The following is an 18,530-nucleotide window of genomic DNA, read 5'->3' as shown; positions in this document are numbered from 1 at the left end:
CACTAATTTCCAAGGGGGGCCAAGACAAAAACATTAACCTGTAAATATACATTACCTGTTATCAGAATGCAAAAACTTCTTTCCCTGAGTTACTGCAGCTTTTGTCTCTGCAGGTTTTCAGCTGCTAGAAGGAGGGGGAAAAAGAATTTGAGGCCAACATCCCCTATATGTTGCTGTCAGTGGGTGGAAAAAGAAAGGTCTATTTGTTCATTGAAGATAAATGCACACAGAATAAAATGTAGCTCACAGTCTTGTATTTTGTGAGGTTTCTTGGAACTAAAAATCGTACTGCACAGATGCTCTAGTTCTATCAGAACAGTAAATAACGAGAAACAATTGTTTTGTAACAAACTATTGTAGTTAACAAATGCATTTTTTAATCCACTTGTTAACTCCTGCGAGCTCTCGTCATACAGTGTAAATCCTGCTGGTTTATTATTTTATGTACTAAGGCATATTTCTTATAGATGCTGTATGCATATGTAACTGTAGCAGTTCCAAAATAAATGCGTAGTATCATATATATTTGCATATGCACTGTTAACATTTGCACATACATTCTGAATGAATCCGTGTTAATTAATTTCAAACTGTATTACCTTCCTTCTCCTCAGCTTCCAAAAGAACAACCTTCTTCATTATCTGAGACCTGTGGTTTTTTTGTTCCTTTTTTTTTTTTTTCTGAGATATTTTTTGTTTGCTTCACCCATTTAGGAATTAAATAGTTTTAATTACTTGGACCTGTATAAGCTTGCGGACCTCTTCAACCTCACTTTGTTGGAGAATGCAGTGGTTGACTTCTTAGTAAAACATCTCTCTGAGCTATTGAAGAATCATCCTGAAGAAGTCCTGGCACTCCCATACTGTCTCCTTCGAGAGGTTTTTAAAAGTGATAGACTCACTTCACTCAGTGAAGAACAAATCTGGCAGGTAAGGAGACTGGTGAACAAGCAGAATGTGTGATACTCTCTAAGCCATAATAATGCTCTGTTACTTTGGATCCCTGGAGCAATCTTGAGGGAGAATTAAGTGCTTGCAGAAAAGCTGTGAGTAACAACCGAGGGAAATTTCTAAATGAAATTTAAAAAGTCGTATTGTGTTAATGCAGTTAGTTTGTTCTAAAGAGAACTGTGTTTTATTGGTTAACTTGTTTTATTTGAATGTGGCCAGAGATTTTCTTCCAGATCAAAACTTTGCTGGTGGGAAGAGATGGCCAATGCATGTTGTTGTCATCTCTCATGAGGCTAGTGCCACAAATCTGATGACAAACCTGCTTCTGCAGTCTGTCCCATTCACTTCAGAGAAACTTCATTAGTCCTTGAAATTGTTTAGGCCACCGCAACGGATTTTGCCTGAATCAAACTAGAGGATTGTCAAACAGACTACTCTGCTCAGAGATGAGTGGAGGCTTCAGTAGGTTTGTGGCAAATATTTCCTTAAAAAAAAAAAAAAAAAAAAAAAAAGTTGGATCCAGAAAAGCACCGAGTTGCTTGCCATAGAATATTAGCAAGATACAAGCATTATGTTGTAACCTCTAGTGTTGGAGGAAAAAACACCTATTACGAAAAAACGTCTAGTCTGTAAAGAGAAACACAAAAACTAAAACAAAATCTGTCCTTGGAAACATTCCCATCATATGTCTGCAAAAATTGCAGCTCGTGATATAGTAGAAGTAAATCTCTGTAACGTTTGTTACCCAAACACTTTTTTTGGTTTCTTTTTCACTGTCGTTTTACAGAAGGAAAGTATTTCAGGGTATTTCAAGGTAGAATGCAATTTGTTTGAAAGACACCTGTGCTTTCTTTTAGGAAGTGGGTTATCTTGGCCCAGCAGAGAAGATGGAGAGTCAGAAGAGTGTTTCATATATTTATTTCAATCTCTGTTACTTATCTACTTATCTTTCAGATTTTTAAAGCAAATTATTTCGTGTATATGCCATCGTTTTCTCAAAAGGTAAAACATGTATTCATTTGTAGGGCACTTCGTTTTCTGTGGATGAATAATGTCATGCAGGAACAAAGTGTTCTTAAAAATAAAAATGCCTAGTTAAGCTCTTCAAACCACAAAGATAGTATGCAAGTGCAACTTAACCCTTCAGTCTGATAACTGATGCACCATTTCCCAAAACTTTGAGGCTAGATTATGGAGTATTTTACAAAGGTATTTTCTGCAGATAGTAATATAAAGCTAGGCTCTTTCTTGCTCTGCTCTCTAGAGGATGTCATTACAAGAGAACCTGCAGCACACTACCTGTGATAGGTTTTTGTTTCATTTTGTTTTGTTTTTAGGCAGGATACTCTGGAGTCCTAGCCCATATTCTGTTTATCAGAAAAGTTTTTGATGTACAAGTTCATATATGGGGCATGGCTGATTGGCCAATTTGCTTTTATCGTTGTTTTTCTACAGGTTCACTGCAGGTTCACTACCTATGTGCTTGGAGATACTTTTGCTAGAAAAATTCCTACAGAAAACCATGTAGGAATTATTTAATGCCAGCTCACTAATGAAAAAGTATACACAGGATCCTGTGTGCCATGCAGGCTACTGGAATAAAGTTTGGAAAGTGATTTTTTAAATCCTGTGCCATTGTCCTGTCCCGTAGAAAGAACTCAGAAATAATATTCTTAATTGTGTGCACTCCAGTCAATTAGCTTCATGAGGCAAATCTGATAAAGCCTATGTTTCTGTTGCAGGGTCATACTGGGGAGAGATACTTATAGGTAATATGCTGCTTTTTGAGTGACAACAAACTCCACACTGTCCATTTAAGTGTTATCATAATTGCCTCTCCAAAGGTTACTAATGCTGTTACGAAGAATTTTTTAAACTGGTTTTCTGCTGCAGGCAAAATGCATGTGTGTCTTTTAATTCAGTTTGTACAACCAGGAATAAATATATATTTTATAAATATTCCAGGTCCCCAGGATGAATTAAAAGACATACATAAATATTTACCAATTTAGGCATTCAGAAGGCAATAAGAAACTGTTTTTGCTTTATCTTAGTAAATAAGTAATTCCCTCATAGTCAACCCAATAGAGGAAAATCAAATCAGACTGGCTATATTGCCTCAAGTGTAGTTAAGTTCATCATTTTTGCTAAGGTTATAGTGGTAATGCAATATACCATGGAAGAATCTAATATTCAGCCCAGGGTGAAGATTGGGTATGCCAGAGGATTAGTGTCAGGGTGCTTTATAGAAGTGAAACTTGATGGACAGGTTGGAGACAGATCTACAGAATCTCATTAAATTGCTGAATTGTTCATTACTGAGCACTCTCACTGTAATAAAGTGCTCATTGACTTTGACAAATCCCCATCCCGTGTCTTAAGGAAGAACAGCATAGCAAGAGGTGTTGGGGAAGCTAGAGGAAATTGGCACAAAGTGGGGCAGATAATAGAAAAGCTGATGGGGGATGCTACCATTTCATTTGTCTGTCTTACCTGTGACTAGTGTGGCCTCCCGCACACACACATGCATGCATGTTATGGCAATATGAGTTCACGATGTTCCCAAGGCACCTCTACTGGTAGGGCTCCCATGAAGCCCTAAGCACAAATTAAAGCTTCCCTCAATGAACCCTTGGACAGGATGCCATTGTCTGCAGAGCTCACTTATTTTCGGTAGTTTAAATTCCCTATGTCCACTGGGCGATTCAATCCTAATGCACATAAAGATTAAGGTAGTTATTTTAATGTGTCAAAGTACACAAAGTGATGATGCTTGAATGTGATTTAAACTGAAGGGACTGCACCTCATCTCCATCACATTTTGGATTTTTGTTAGACTATCAATTATGAATTGCACAATTCCAGTGAATATTGTAAAATACAACCTTGAACAAACCAGGCTTGAGAAAATTAAACACTAACATTAATGACAATTTATTAGGATGTGGATTAGTGTAACATAATGTAGTAATTACAGTATATTCTGTCAGAAGGAAAAAGGTGACTTCCAAACCAGGTTAAAGTAGACAAACTTCTTAGTTCATTCCTCTTTCTACCTCTTAAAGTCTTACGAAACTCTTTGGCCTGGTGCAGGTATCTTAGTGGAGAAAATAGACAATGAATATAATTACATATTTCTTAAAACAAATAATCAGAAAGACAACCACCAGAAAGCCTCTGTAGGATGGAAAATTGGAGAAACATGTTAGCTACAATCTAATGATTTTGATTTTTTTTTTTTTTAACTAGGCTAAGCCAGTAACTATTATTAGGTGACACAGAGCTTGTTTTCATGTTGATTTTTGCATTTTACTAGTGTGTGAGATTATAAGATATTGAGTTTGTGATTTGTCAGCTCACTTAGGTGTGAGTAAACTTAAAGCAATGACATGGAAAAAAAAAAGTATTAAAAATAAAGGAAGAAAAATGGGAAAATCTTGAAGAAACTGGGGGAAAAAAGCAAATTCTTCAGTACTTTTTTTCTTCATCATGATCTGTGCATGCTCTTTTCACAAGAAATTGTCATGATGATGACATAAATATCTTGTTTATCATGAAGTGAAAAGTGAATCTTTTCATAATTGGCCATTGCTAAAAAGGCTCATTGGCTCTACTTTAAAGAAGCAGATGAATTCTTTCCCTTGATAATTGGCAAGGTAACCAACCTTGTAAAACAGAACGGGTTCTCAGAGGAATCTAGCAAGAAAGGGCTTCTTGCAGGAGCCGAGCGAGTAGAAAGCAAGCCCAGGGATTAAGTAATAATGAACTCACGTTAAACTTAGTTGTAATATAGTTATGTCTTATCACATTCGTGATTAAAAACTTCAGTGTCATGAGGCCTATGTGCTCATATTTTAAGGATCAAGCTAATAGTTAGGAATATCTACTGGATCATTCAGTCTCCCAGCAGGATATTGGCAGGGGGCTAGACTAGATGATCTCCAGGGGTCCCTTCCAACCTCAACCATTCTGTGAATGGTCAGATGATGCTTTATTAAACACTGCACTTGATCCAAGGTGATCTCTTGATCTCTAAGCAAAGAGTCTTAACATGAGATAAGTATAGATTAGGTTCTTCCTCCCCTGCTGTTGGTTAACTAAGTTGTTGAAAGAGATATATTTTTAAAGAGTTAACTTTAAAAACAGATCAATTTTAGTGTTCTCCAATGCTTCCGATGTTAGAATTAGGGAGTTTGGGGTGGGCAGAAAAAACTCCACAAGTAGTTTATTCAGCTAGAAAGCATGACCCAGCTGTGCTGGGTCTTTTCCAGGGCTAGGCTCCCAAGGCATTCCAGGCCTGTTAACTTGTGTGCAACTTGTGAACTTGTGTTCATGAAGTTGATGATCCACATGGGAAAGCGTAGTACTAGTTACTCCTTTTGTTACTATGAATGGGAAGTGCAAAAGCAATCTCTGATTTCCATATTAAAGAAGCATTATTGCCTGAATAAGTAGAAAAATAAAAGACAGGAAGACTACAGTGTCATAGATGAATAAGAGTTGTTAAATGCCTGTTTTATAGAAATGTATAAATCCATTTTTTTCACTACACACCTATTTATCCTCTTCTTCAGAAGGGTAAAGTGCCCAATTTTTAACTGCCTTTTCTTGCACTTCAGCTCCATTTTGAATCTTGTGGTGTGACTTGTGGAGGGCCAGGTATATTCTCCTGCAAAAATCCACGAGGGTTCAGTGCTGCTAGAAATTTTGCTGTGCACACATTACAGCAGGCTGTTATGATGGAACAGTTCCCTGCTGAAGACAGGCCCTCTGACATCTTCCATCCATCTCCAGCAGTGCCCACAGTTTCCTACGCAGAACAGCAGTGTCTAGAAGTGGGTTGCCATGTTCCAGCACAAACTTGCCATTCCATCAGTGCAGTACTTCAGGGTTTTTTTGCACTGTCAATCATTTGATTCTGCCAAGCAATTTTTAATATGGAGAGAGCAAAATTTGTGTTTCTCAATGGTACATGTATGATGTGACAAAACGTGGACTAAGTGCCTTGCTAAATGGGGACTTACGTTTTACTGCAAAACAAGTGATACGAAATAGCAAGTGAAGGAGAGCATTTCAGTAATCAAGGTTGTGTTTAAACAGTGCATTAGCCTTTCGCTGTTCAAGAAATAAGCTTAAGTGCTCTCTTGGGCAATAACTAAAATCATGTCTGGTGGTCTAATGCTTGTCCCTGGTGAGTATTTAGCCTAAGTACAAAACCACCACACTAAAATGTGGCTGTCAGCCTCTCATCGTGAGAAGCGGAGAGAAAAAAGGAGTTTGATGCATATCAAGGCCAAGGTGAATTGGTAAAGCTACATGGGAAAATTAGCATATTTCTTGTGCATATTTTACTGTGTTTTCAACCCTTTTTTAATTCACTTTTCATGAGCAGTCTACATAAAAGTGCCAAAGAGCCTCTCGTGAATCACAGTGTCCACTGTGCTGGATCTGTGATGGTCGCGCTGTGTACCATGACTAGCTGCAAGCAAGATTTTGTTAATAAAACATAAAAGAAAAATAGTGTGAAAACAGAACCTGTGATAGGATGTAGGTTTCATTTTCATAAGGCTCATCAAAATAAGACGTACCTCTCCTGAACTGACTGTAATGATAATACTCCTTGCATCCCTCCAGACTACTTGGGTGGGATTCATTTTTGTTGACATAGGTATGTGCAGCATTTTTGGTAGGATATCCCTGATGTGTGCTGGCAGTTGCAGCACAGGATCTTCAAGGTGATCTGTGCCTTCTGGAGCTGGAGAATGGGCAGGATATGTACCTGCTGCAGTGGATTGAGGCAGTGGATGTTGGCAGCTGAATTTCATGCTGTGCTCTGCTGGTGTGCTCAGGTCACACATGTTTTTCACGATAGTTTTTGCATCATTAATAATAGTATTGGCATTTTGGCTTATGGTGGAAATGAGCACTGCCTCTGTTTGTGCTCTCCCCTTAACATATGAAACACCTTCCCCCCCTTGTCTTCTTTAGCTTAAATCTAGCATTCTCATAATCTGGTACTTCACGTAAAGTTTTTTGTGAACTTCATGTATTCCTTTGGTCTGAACTTTTCAAAGTTTCTGCATGTTATTTCTTGAATATTGGCTAAACTAATTCCTCTCCTCTCCTCTCCTCTCCTCTCCTCTCCTCTCCTCTCCTCTCCTCTCCTCTCCTCTCCTCTCCTCTCCTCTCCTCTCCTCTCCTCTCCTCTCCTCTCCTCTCCTCTCCTCTCCTCTCCTCTCCTCTCCTCTCCTCTCCTCTCCTCTCCTCTCCTCTCCTCTCCTCTCCTCTCCTCTCCTCTCCTCTCCTCTCCTCTCCTCTCCTCTCCTCTCCTCTCCTCTCCTCTCCTCTCCTCTCCTCTCCTCTCCTCTCCTCTCCTCTCCTCTCCTCTCCTCTCCTCTCCTCTCCTCTCCTCTCCTCTCCTCTCCTCTCCTCTCCTCTCCTCTCCTCTCCTCTCCTCTCCTCTCATTTTATAATCAACAATGACGGTTTTGAATGGAATTTTCTGTATTAAAAATAAGGTTATATTAGGAGAAACTATGTGTTCTCCTAGTTTTTCTTTTTGTTGCATGTCAGTTCCTATCAGAAAACTTGATTATTTTGCTGCCACTGCTGTGAGCAATAGAGGAATTACTGGAGGGCATTACTTTTGCCTCAGTGTCCTACAGTAACATTGTCTCACCTTATTTATCCCAGATTAACTTCAGAAAAGCATAGAGCATCACACCAGTATTTAGGAGGGCTGCTGTGCCCACAGCTCTTGAATTTAGGTCACTTCTTCAGCTAAACAATGGATGTGTGTTTTGATTTAGAAAGCCAAAAAGAGGACACCAAGGTGTGCACACAGCAAGATAGCTTCTGTGATATTGCATTCTGCATTTGAATTAGTCTGTTACGGTGGCTTTTGTGTTGACTGCTCTGCTCTTTGTGACATTGGCCTGTTAGAGATTAACCGAGGTATAATTGTAAAACTGTATAATACACAGATACATGGTTACACGGTGGAAAGTTGCATAGCTCATAGCATTGTGAAAGCCAGACATGGATGGAAATACCCATTACTTTCATTTTTAAGGTGAAGAACAGCATAAATAGTCTAAAACTCACAGATACAAATGATCAAATGAGACAGTCCAGTGCTACTATCTTAGTTAACATCTTAGCTTCAGATATGAATGTCAGTAATCTCTTCCCTTTCAAAATCCTAGTAAAGCTGTTTAATACTGTTTCTGATGGGTTTAAGCTTGTTGAAAATGATAGAAAATGAGAAGCTCTTTTGAGAATCCCCAGCTCTGCATTTCATTCAGTTTTCCTTTGAGAGCTGGTAGAAGCATATTTGTACCTTGAAACCAAAGAAGATAGAGAAAGAAAATAAAGCTCCAGGTTGGCTAAAACCATATACATTTTATGAGGTTCACCTTTCAGTGGTTGCAATTGTTTCATTTTGTTTCAGATAAAATTTGATTTTTAATAATAAATTAATGTTTGTTTTAATCTTGCAGGACGTAAACTCTGACATTCCTGATTCATGGGAATACATTCAGGATCTTAAAGCTTTGTTTGCAAATGCATCCAAGTATTTAAGTCACATTAAAAAATAAATTATATTCTTAGGACAATTAGTTGATTTCGAAAAAACTCATCACTTAAAAATAATGAATCCAGCAGTAATCTGAAGCCCATCATGTGGGGATTAAAGACTAAAGACTAAACTTCTTGTACATAAAGGGAGCCTACAGGAAAGCTGGGGAGGAACTCTTTATCAGGGAATGTAGTGATAGGACAAGAAGAAATGGCTTTTAAGCTAAAAGAGGATAGATTTAGGTTAGATATGAGGAAGAAATCCTTCACTCAGAGGGTGGTGAGACACTGGCATGGGTTACCCCAAGAAGCTGTGGATGCCCCATCCCTGGAGGTGCTCAAGGCCAGGCTGGATGGGGCTTTGGGCAATCTGGTCTGGTGGGAGGTGTCCCTGCCCATGGCTGGGGGTTGGAACTGGATGGGCTTTCAGGTCTTTTCCAACCCAAACCATTCTATGAATCTAAATCAGAATAAATTACATTGCTATTGTTAAGAATTTGTTATTTGATTGAAAGGGAAATTATTCTGTTCTCAGAGTGAGCTTCTGCTAGTGCACTTGCTTTTTATTTTTGTATTAAAAAACAAACCAAACCAACCAACCAAACAAACAAAAAAACACAGGGGGGAACAAATTCCTAAGTGGAAAATTAGCTGAAATAAATACTAAAATAGACATTTATTTATTGTTGTTGTGCTAAATCAAATTCTTAGTGGAATTTGAAGAAAGCGGAAGTAAATTGTCTCCTGACAGGAGAAGGCTTAAATGTTCCCACAGTTAATATTAGTGGTCCCGTTCAAGTTTCAGCAGTGTTTCAGAGTTGAAGAATCAAGTTTACACATTTGTAACATGAACTTCAGTGGCTGATGTTTGAGGATTGCATGAGTAAAGTGGATAGGAGGAAGCAGGGGGAACTCAGACAGCACTTGGCTATGAGACCCAGGCGAGGGTAAACTGATGTTGTAGTTGTCAGAGGGCTTAGTTCATTAAAATAGTAAAGAAGAACAAAACAGAATTAAATTTATTCTTTCAGTGAAGATGCTGGTGATATCACTGTTAAAACAAAATACCTGGTGATTTCATTTGGAAAAAATTGACCTCAGTGATTTTGTAGTAACATGGCATGTTGAGAGCATACCTATATATATAAACGGACTAAGAAGAGTATTTACTTTGATGTGCATTTTTGTGTGACCTAAGATATTAATGACATATAAATCCTATATAGCTGTTGCCAAGATTATTATAGAAAATGATACATTTTTATGTGATTTGTTGGATTTGCCTATTAAACTCATAGAAAATTATACCCTAACAATAGGGAAGGAAGGAATAGGAATCTTTTGACATTCAAGAACCATTTAGACTAATTTTCACAGAGCTGTACTGCATATTTTATAGAATTTTATCTATTTTGTACCTATTTCATTCTCTAACAATTTTTACTGATGAAAGCTTGTAGATTCCTGTATCCTTAGAGAGCCACTGTACTTTAAAAGTATATTTCAAGGGAAAAAATAAAAAGAGGAATAGCAATAAAAACAGCATGCATCGTATGGTGAAAGATTGTCCTTTCCAGTTGCAGTTATGTACCAGCAACTTATTTTAATGCTAAGCGTGGCTGTGTAAAGTTTCAGTGCGTTTGATGTCAGCCTGAATTTTTCCACTAAAAATAAAGGTGAACAATTCTAGATTTTGAAATGATGGCTGCTGAGTTGGGGTAGGGTGGGAAGGGGTTGGTGTTCTTCTTCCACTCCCCATGCATGCTTTCTGTACCCTGTTTGAGAAAAGAGAAGCCATTGTTATTTAATCTAATGCCATCGCAAAATAAAACCTTATCCTTAAATTAAAAATCAAATCATAGTTAAGGGTCCTAGTTAGAAGGCTCTGTTTATGAAGAGAGAACTTTCTGTTCATTGCAACTTTAAAACAAACAAAACAACAGCAACAAAATCCCCACCCATGTTAGATAAATACAACTAGCAATGTGATTTTTACTATTATGACAAGTATTGGAGGGGCCAAATTGGAGCATTCTGTGATAAGTTAGAAAATGGATGGCAGAGTTGTTACCTCAGAGCTTCTTGCCATTTAACATAGTTCAGAGAGGCAGATCTACTAGGATGCATAGGAACCTGTTAAACTGTATTTTAGGAATGCTTATGATTGGCTTCTCTTCTCTAAGACACCGTATGGCTGGACCTTTGTGCAAGGAAGAAGCAAGGTTATGTCCAGATGCCAGTTTTAGGGTTGGGTTTTATTGTTTTGCTTTGCACTGGTTAAACTGTCACCCTCCATACTCCTTTCTGATTATCCTGTTAAAAGCAAAAGTTACTTTGATTGAAGCAGTAAGTAGAGCCCTTCCAGTGTGATCTGTCCCAGCTCATTTATTTTTTGTGTACGCTTCCAGCTGTGATATTTCTTGCAGGACACAGGTTGTCAACAGTGGGGTACCCATGAAGGCTGTTGCAACAGGGGCTCCACACTAGCTCATATTTTTTTTAAACGTACAATTGTATGCATGGAGTGTCATTGATTGGGGTTGCATTGGGCCTTGCTTGTTCCCTCCATCACAGCAGAAGAATGAGCTAGGTGTAAGAAGCACGTTTTTAGATCCGTCTTTGTATAGAAGCTCCAAATGACCATAAAGGAAGCTACTCTGTGGTTTGAGGGCTTGATTGCACACGAATGCAATTCTGTGGAAGTGCAGTGTAAGATAGTTTTGTCTTTGCTGCTCTAAGAAAGTTGAGAAAGATTACAGTGTTCTGCAGTCATTATGGAGATGTGCTTTTCAGCTTCAAAATTTCTTAAATACTTTTGTCAGATGATACTTAGGGACCTAGTTTGTCTTCTGCTTCATGTACCCACATCTCACCAGGCCTCATTTTGTGCCATGAAGCACAAAATCTCCACAGGATTTTGATGGTGGAGACAAGAAACTCAGTTGTGGGCAGGTTGAAGGGACAAAAGATATTGATTAAGTGTCAACTGTGCCATTGGTGTCTTCTGTCACATCACTTATTTTTTCTCTCTCTTAGTTCCCATGTCTAGAAAGTGGTTGAAATGTACACTTCTCACAGAGAAACTTGAGTTTTAGTGCTTATAAATTGCTTTGAGATACTTGGAAGGAAAGTGCTATATAATTTTGAAGTTCAGATTCCCCAGAAGGTGTAAAATGGCAAACTTCCATGAGCTGTGATAATTTACAACAGCTGAGAGTTTACCTTCTGTCCCTACCTTACTTCATGCTTGAGCAGATGAAAAGTTTAGTTTTTCTGTTTTAGCAACTTATTGCCTTAATATAATATGATGCATTACCATATATAATATTATGTATTAATGTAGTCCAGTTAGACTTTTATGAAGCTGATTTTTGATCATAACTATTTCATCACAAGTTTAAAGAGCTGAAATATTTTTATTGAGGTTTGTCAATGTCTTCTAAGTAGGCTTCTGTCAAGTCTCATTTCCATTAACAATTAGGAATAGTAAAACAAATGCAAGCAATAAAATGTTTGGAAGAAGTGAATACAGTTTTGAAAAGTATATTTTCAATTCCTAACCTTCTATAAAAATGACATTTTTTCCTATGTGTTTCTATAAAATTCCTGTAAAATGAACCTACCACTTCCTCTCTTACGATGTTTTTCATAAAGTAATAGCCCTTCTGGGAAGGCTAGCATCATTATCTTGTGCTTGGGAGGATGAAAGCTCACATTCATGAGACTTCATCTTTGGGATGAAGAATTCCTCCTTTCGTCATGAGTTTTTTTTTTTTCTGGAAGTATTTATTTTTTAAAAAAGAGACAGAGATACAGCTGTTAAAATTCCTACTAATGGAGCTGTTTGACTAAGAAGTCTGCGAAAGTCTTGTAGGTTTTTTGTCCTTGTACCTGTTGAGGACTGTGCAGGACAATGTATTTGTCTAGCAGACCTATGAGGAAATTGGGCAACTGGTGGTTGATGCATCATAGCTGATATGCTTTAAGATGATAGATTGTACCAGTACTTGAAGAAACATTTTCTTCTGAGTCTTCCCTTCACTCCATCTAAGAAAGTGGTGGCAGCTTCCCAAACTTTTATTTCCCATCTCCATTAACATGTTAGGATTGTTCTGGGTCATTCCCAGGAGTTCATTAAATCTATGTATGTATTGTCAATAGTGTCTTTAGACTTGGAAAAGGTTGGGCTTTTAATATTTGGAATGGGAAGAAAGGTGAAACTCAGCTGTCAGCTGAGTGGAAGGACTGAAGGGGGAAATACTCACCAAGCCATTGCAGACTCGGCAACTTTTGCCGTGCTTCCTTTATCTAGGATTTGGAGCTAATGGATCTTATTTGGGCTGATTTTGGAGCCTCCATGCTATCTGAGGGTGGGAAGAATTCCCTCACTGTAAAATAGAAAAAGCACCCACATTCCACAGCTTTATGTGCAGACTGTACCTTGACAGTGGACAGAGCTGGCTGAGAGGAATATGCAAGCAACCTACAGAAGTGGGATGTGAGATAACTTGAAAATACCAGCTGATTACTTAGTTTGATATTTAAAATCAATTTGCAGCTCCTTTTCTTTCTAGAAAACCTGGCCCTGTGAATTTAGTTGCATTGCCAGTAGACTTCAATAAATTGAAGTGAAACAAGAACAAGTGAAAGCAGCATCCTCTGTGTCTGCAAGAATGTGCAGACTTCTTCGTTTTAGGGCACTTGTATGCTTTCCATTTAGATAAATGTTCTGCTTCCAGCCCTGAGCTTTTAAGGAATTAAAATTTCCATTCTGTACTGTGAGGAAATGATACAAGAACCAAAATTTCTTAGAAGCCTTTGGTGTTTGAGTCAGTCTTCTCTCTCTGTTCTCAATCTTCTCTTCCCTGTTCACATTAACCTGCTTCTGAGCTGCTTTTTTGTTTTGGTATGCTGACCTGAACACTGGCATGCATTTTGTGATGCCTGACAGACTAGGTCACATCTGATCAGAGAACAAAAGATTTACCATTCATCACCTGAAATAGTTGCTTCCTACAGAGGTACAAAGAGGTTCTTTTGATTTACAGTGTCTTCCTGACAGAGCTACTGGGAGAATGGGACAGCATGTGGCTGGAGATGGGTGAGGCCAGGAGTGGAAGTGAAGTGTAGCTGAGAAGATGCAGGAACCCCGAGTCTTCCATTCTTTCCAAACTTTGCCAGAGCAGCCCCATAGTTTTTTAATTATTATTATTTTTTTTCATTGATTCTGTGCTATTGGGTAAGGTAAGTGTGGGATAGATTCCTTTCCCATCCTTTAGAATGTGGGAATGAACAAGCCACTGGAAAACTAAATATTGATGCTGTCTGTTGCATCTGATAATTGGTCTCTGCTTTCATCTCCAAACAATCTTTTGCTTGTATTCCCTTATTCATTGTAAGAAGAAAAGGATTATTAATGCAATGTTCTTTTTTTTCCTTTTTTTTTTTTTTTTTTCTTGTGTGTGTGAACAGGAGCATACTGCAATAAATATATTGGCTAAGAGAAAACATTTGCAAGAGATCCTTGCCCATTTTTTTTAATCTTCTCTTAACATGAAGAATGTGAGCAGTGATAAATTGTTCTGCTAATCAAACAGCACTGAAAGGTTAGGTCATTGGAAGTCTTTAGTCATTTTGTGCTTTTCAAGAGTGAATTTGTTAAAATTATGCTGAATACCCACTTAAAGCCTCAGCTGAAAACCCTACCTGTGTTTTATAACTCTGCACTGTCAGAACTCATAATAAGTCAAACATTCTTTCAGAGGTACTCATAAGGGAGAAAAAACCCTGTAAATTTAAGAGTAATTTCAGATTGTAAATGAAAAAGAGAGGCACGACTGTTCATTTGCACCAATCATGCCTTCCTTTCATCTGCTCTGATTAGGCCTGGTGCGGTTTCATCAAACTACTCCATCACTGAGCTGTCACTCCAGTCGTCTGTTGATTGAAAACAATCAGGGCTCTGATGGCACAATTATTCTGACCCTTTAACTAGAGGCTGCTGTGATAATGAAAGGTTGATTATGATAGTTTGTGCCTCTTTCAGTTTGCCAAGAAGGTTAATTTGGGCATCAGACGGATGTTTAATGGGCGCTTGCTGGCTACACTGAGGTAAATGAGAACGTGCAGTCTTCGATATTGCACGGATATAGTTTGGCTGTCAATCATTGTCATTTTGAGTTTGTGCCTCACACTCTGGAAATCACATTTTATTTTTTCCTTGGGATTTAATTTATTCTGTGCCCTGAGGAAGTTCTTTCGCTCTGTGACCTTCACAGTAGCTTTCTCTGTCTTTTTTCCCTTCCCTCAAATGGAGCCCAAAGGCATAATACATCTAGAGGAACATTTTTCTTTCATTTTTTGCATTAAGAAAAAAAAAAAAAAAGGAAGGAAAATTTAAAATCCCTGTTTATCAACTCACCCCGAACAGAGTAAATGTTTTAATTCTGATTGTAAAATCGGAATGTGCAAATGAAAGCTTGCCTGCTTGCTAATGCAGCGCCACACCGGGGGCTGCTTACATACACACACATTTGTAAAACTGACAAACAGGTAATTTTAAAACAGCGCTGTGTAAAGAGGGTGGGGGATGGCACAGCATTATTTTCACAGACTACACACGTATGCCTCAGCCTAGTGCCTTGTAAAGATGGTCTCAGTCAGTGTAGTACAAGTTTTTGAGTTGGAAAGTCTCTCTTCAGGGTTCAGGGGCAAAAGACGTATCATTGCTGATTCAGAGATTATTAATATTTACTGGGTTCGGATTGAGAGAATTCTATGCATAATTTTGTAGTTGTTTGGCTCAAGGTGCAAAGAAATGCAAATACCTCATAATTTTGATTGTTCTACATGCAGCTCATTACAGTCTTATTTTTATGCACATTCTTAATTCGAAATAAAAAGAAGAAAAAGATTTCTATCTCTAAGGCCCCGTGACATCTAGGTCTGAGTCCCTCATTTTCCATACTGACAAATGTAAGGTACTGCCTGGTTGATACAGCTGCTGTGCCACGCAGTTACTTATTAACTTCCATGCTGGCTTTCTAAAAATGTTTGTGTGTAACCTGTGGCTTTGAAAAAATGTGTGTTTTTGATTTTCCCCTGAAACAACTCTTCCCCCCATATGTTTTTGTTAAGTTTTATACAGTCCAATTTAGCTCACCTTAACTAAAATGTTTAAATTGATATCCTAAACCTTCTGGGCTTCTTCCTCTGTAGTCTCTGGAAAGAGGAGGACTGAGAGACCCGAATTCAGGCCCATTGGAAATCCCTGTCCACTTTTAAAAATTGAAGATCCTCCAGAGCCTTCAGTGGGCTTTATTTCAGAGCTTTAGTGAAAATTCTGGTTTATCCATAGGTTCTGCTCCTGTAGATTCAAATCCCTTTGAGATTTGAAGAGCCAGGGGACTGCTGACAGTAGCCATTGAGAGAGCCAATATTGAGAGATGGTGGTTTTGAGGCAAGAGGTTCCCGTCTGGAAAGTTGAAGACTTGGTAAAATAGGTAAACCTCAAGAAGAGGCCAAATTACATTCAAGTTTATAGTCAAAATTTGTGTTTTAAGAACACACGTGGCAATACAGTGTAAGATGAAAACAAATGCTGAACTAGTAAAGACCCAATTCTGCTTTTTGAAGTTCTCCAGATCCCTTAAAGTGGTTGCTGCAGTAGCTATGTTGCTTTCATGTCTGGTTTTGTCTTATTTATTAAAAGGAGCTGATCTATAGTACTGTCCAGTATACTAATGGCACAAAGATATGAATTTGATTTTTCTGGCCTAAAATTTTTCTTATGTTAAGCAATAGGAAAACAGCTTAGGTGACATGTATGTTGAAATAAGACATCTATGGATGTTGTTTTTTTCCTTCCTTCCTGCCTCTTTCTCTTCCTTTTTCCTGTTATATATCATCATTATTATCGTGCAGAAAGCTGATAATCGGTGTTGAATATATCTGGTCTCAGTCCAGGACAATTCTTCCCTCTGTTTCTGTTTCCATGTTTAAAATAATCCTTTCTCCTAAAATGAGAATGTTTGCTATGATATTTTATTTAAGATTTTCATTTGTTTTAATGAGAAAATGGGAATCCATTGTTTTGAAACCTTAACAATTTTACCATTTCTGTTTACTTGTTGTTTCTCAAAACAAAACAAAACACAACAACAACAAACAAACAAACAAACAATTTCTTCCACAGCTATCACTTCTTTGCTTCATCTCAATTATTAGAGACCTTAGAGGGTATAAACTAGCATAATTCCTTTGCAGTCTGTGGGTCTGTGACATGAATACATCAACTAAAGATCAGACAAAGATGACTTTAATGGAGTTCCCATGGCCCCTGCCCCTTGCAGAGTCCAAGGAGTATTTACTCTGGAGACATAAACTCTCCCTGTTGCTGACATTGTGACTTAAAGTAGTTTCCAAATGAACTTGGGTTAACAAGTATATCAAACTTTTGCACTGTGGCTTGGCTTTTCTGGTTAGTGAGAATGATTCTAGGGAGATGCTGAACAGGCAGGGCAAAGTTATAGTTGGTGACCCAAAAGACCAGATAACTATCTGTTACAGGGCAATCTTCAGCAGGAGTGAAACTCTTAATTCAGCTTTAACCCCCACTGCCCGAGTACCTTCTCCAGCTGTGGTACATATGTGGTACATACAACATTAATAGCAGGGAGAGAGGAGCTGCGTTCCTAGGCTTTGGGAGTCAGGCTGTTGAAGCACTGTGCTGAAGCAGAAGCTGCCATTGTACAGACAATGAAACCACAATCCAACCTGCAGGTGTATTTAGATGTACACTTCAACCGTGCCACAGCCTATATTCCGTTTTTTTCCTGAAGTTCTGAGAATGTACTCCATTGCTAAATCAAGTAATGTAACCTTGGAGAAGACAGACTCTTTGGGTTAAGGCTTCAGAATAAGAGAATTAATCTGGTTTGAAAATCCCTGTCCTTCTGAGGGTCTGCTTTTGTCATTTACATAGTTCAGAAGATGAATATGGCAAAATATATTATTTATTAAAGTTGATATAGGTAGCTTCTTTTACACACACATTCATACATTAAAATTAATAGGAAAAGAAGCTTCTAGCAGTTTAAACAGAATGTGCCTATATGGCACTAGGAGTAGGAGTCTTTCCTTAGTTTAGTAAATTATTTAGCAGTGATACAAATATTTTAAAACTCACAATTTGGACTCACAATGGACAGTCTCTTTGTTTTTCCTTGCTTGCTTGTTTGTGTTTTAAGCACAGTTGTGATTTCAAGCGCTGTCAGTATCTCCTTAGAGACATCTGCTTGTCTCTCTTTGCAGTGTCATGCAGTGTATAATGGCTTTGGGTTTATTTTGCCAATTCTGATTGTAGTTGCTAATCACTACTGCCAGAGAGGATGAATAGGTACTGTAATTGGGGCATAGATGGAGTAAATTTTGGAGTTTCTATGAAGGCACCAGGCTTCTAAGTATGGATTAAACAAAAGCTGAGTAAAGGTGATGGAACTTGCGTTGATAAATACACAGATGTTTGCTGATATATTACAAGTTTCTGCTTCCACCATATGTACATGAGAGTTATATTTACCTCCTTTAACGCAAAAGGAAATTTAGAACTGTTTTACAGTCTATCAGTGACTATTTCTACTACATCCAAAGAACTTGTTTGGGAACTTAATTTTCTTTCATTTGAACTTCTCCCCCTCCAGCCTTCTAGTAGCTGCCAAACCATCTGCTGACTAGAGTAGCAGTTCACCTCCCAGATAACTCAATTTTCTTCCATGCTTCCAAGGTGTGAGACATCACATTCTGCTAGAGAGCACCATAACAATGCATGCTGTATCAGAAATGTGTAAGTCTAAGGCTCAGTTGGTGAGTGCCCCTAATGCCACAGAACCTGTTCCATAGCCCTTTGTCATAGTCTAGAAAATGGTCATGAATTCTGTGAATATACATATAAATATCTGCATTTGTAGTTTTAGTACAGCCATATTATTTTTAAGGACTAT

The 18,530-nt window shown here is 38.1% G+C and overlaps 1 protein-coding gene across 12 annotated transcripts in view; it reads left to right on the top strand.

Annotated features, from left to right (window-relative positions):
• The window catches only part of KLHL32 (kelch like family member 32), a 121,373-nt gene that overhangs the window by 83,279 nt on the left and 19,564 nt on the right, over window positions 1-18,530 (top strand). For 11 of the 12 annotated variants that reach the window (XM_068677883.1, XM_068677881.1, XM_068677876.1 and 8 more), the window contains one exon: window positions 715-930. The exons of the other annotated variant lie outside the window; for it this stretch is intronic. In XM_068677883.1, coding sequence (XP_068533984.1) covers window positions 715-930 — 216 coding nt within the window. The remainder of the gene's footprint in view (window positions 1-714; window positions 931-18,530) is intronic. 12 annotated transcript variants of the gene reach the window in all.

The sequence above is a fragment of the Anas acuta genome, chromosome 3, assembly GCF_963932015.1.
Source record: "Anas acuta chromosome 3, bAnaAcu1.1, whole genome shotgun sequence".
Classification (NCBI taxonomy): Eukaryota; Metazoa; Chordata; class Aves; order Anseriformes; family Anatidae; genus Anas; species Anas acuta.
Note: the sequence above shows the minus strand (reverse complement) of the source record. Positions and strands in the feature narration are given on the sequence as shown.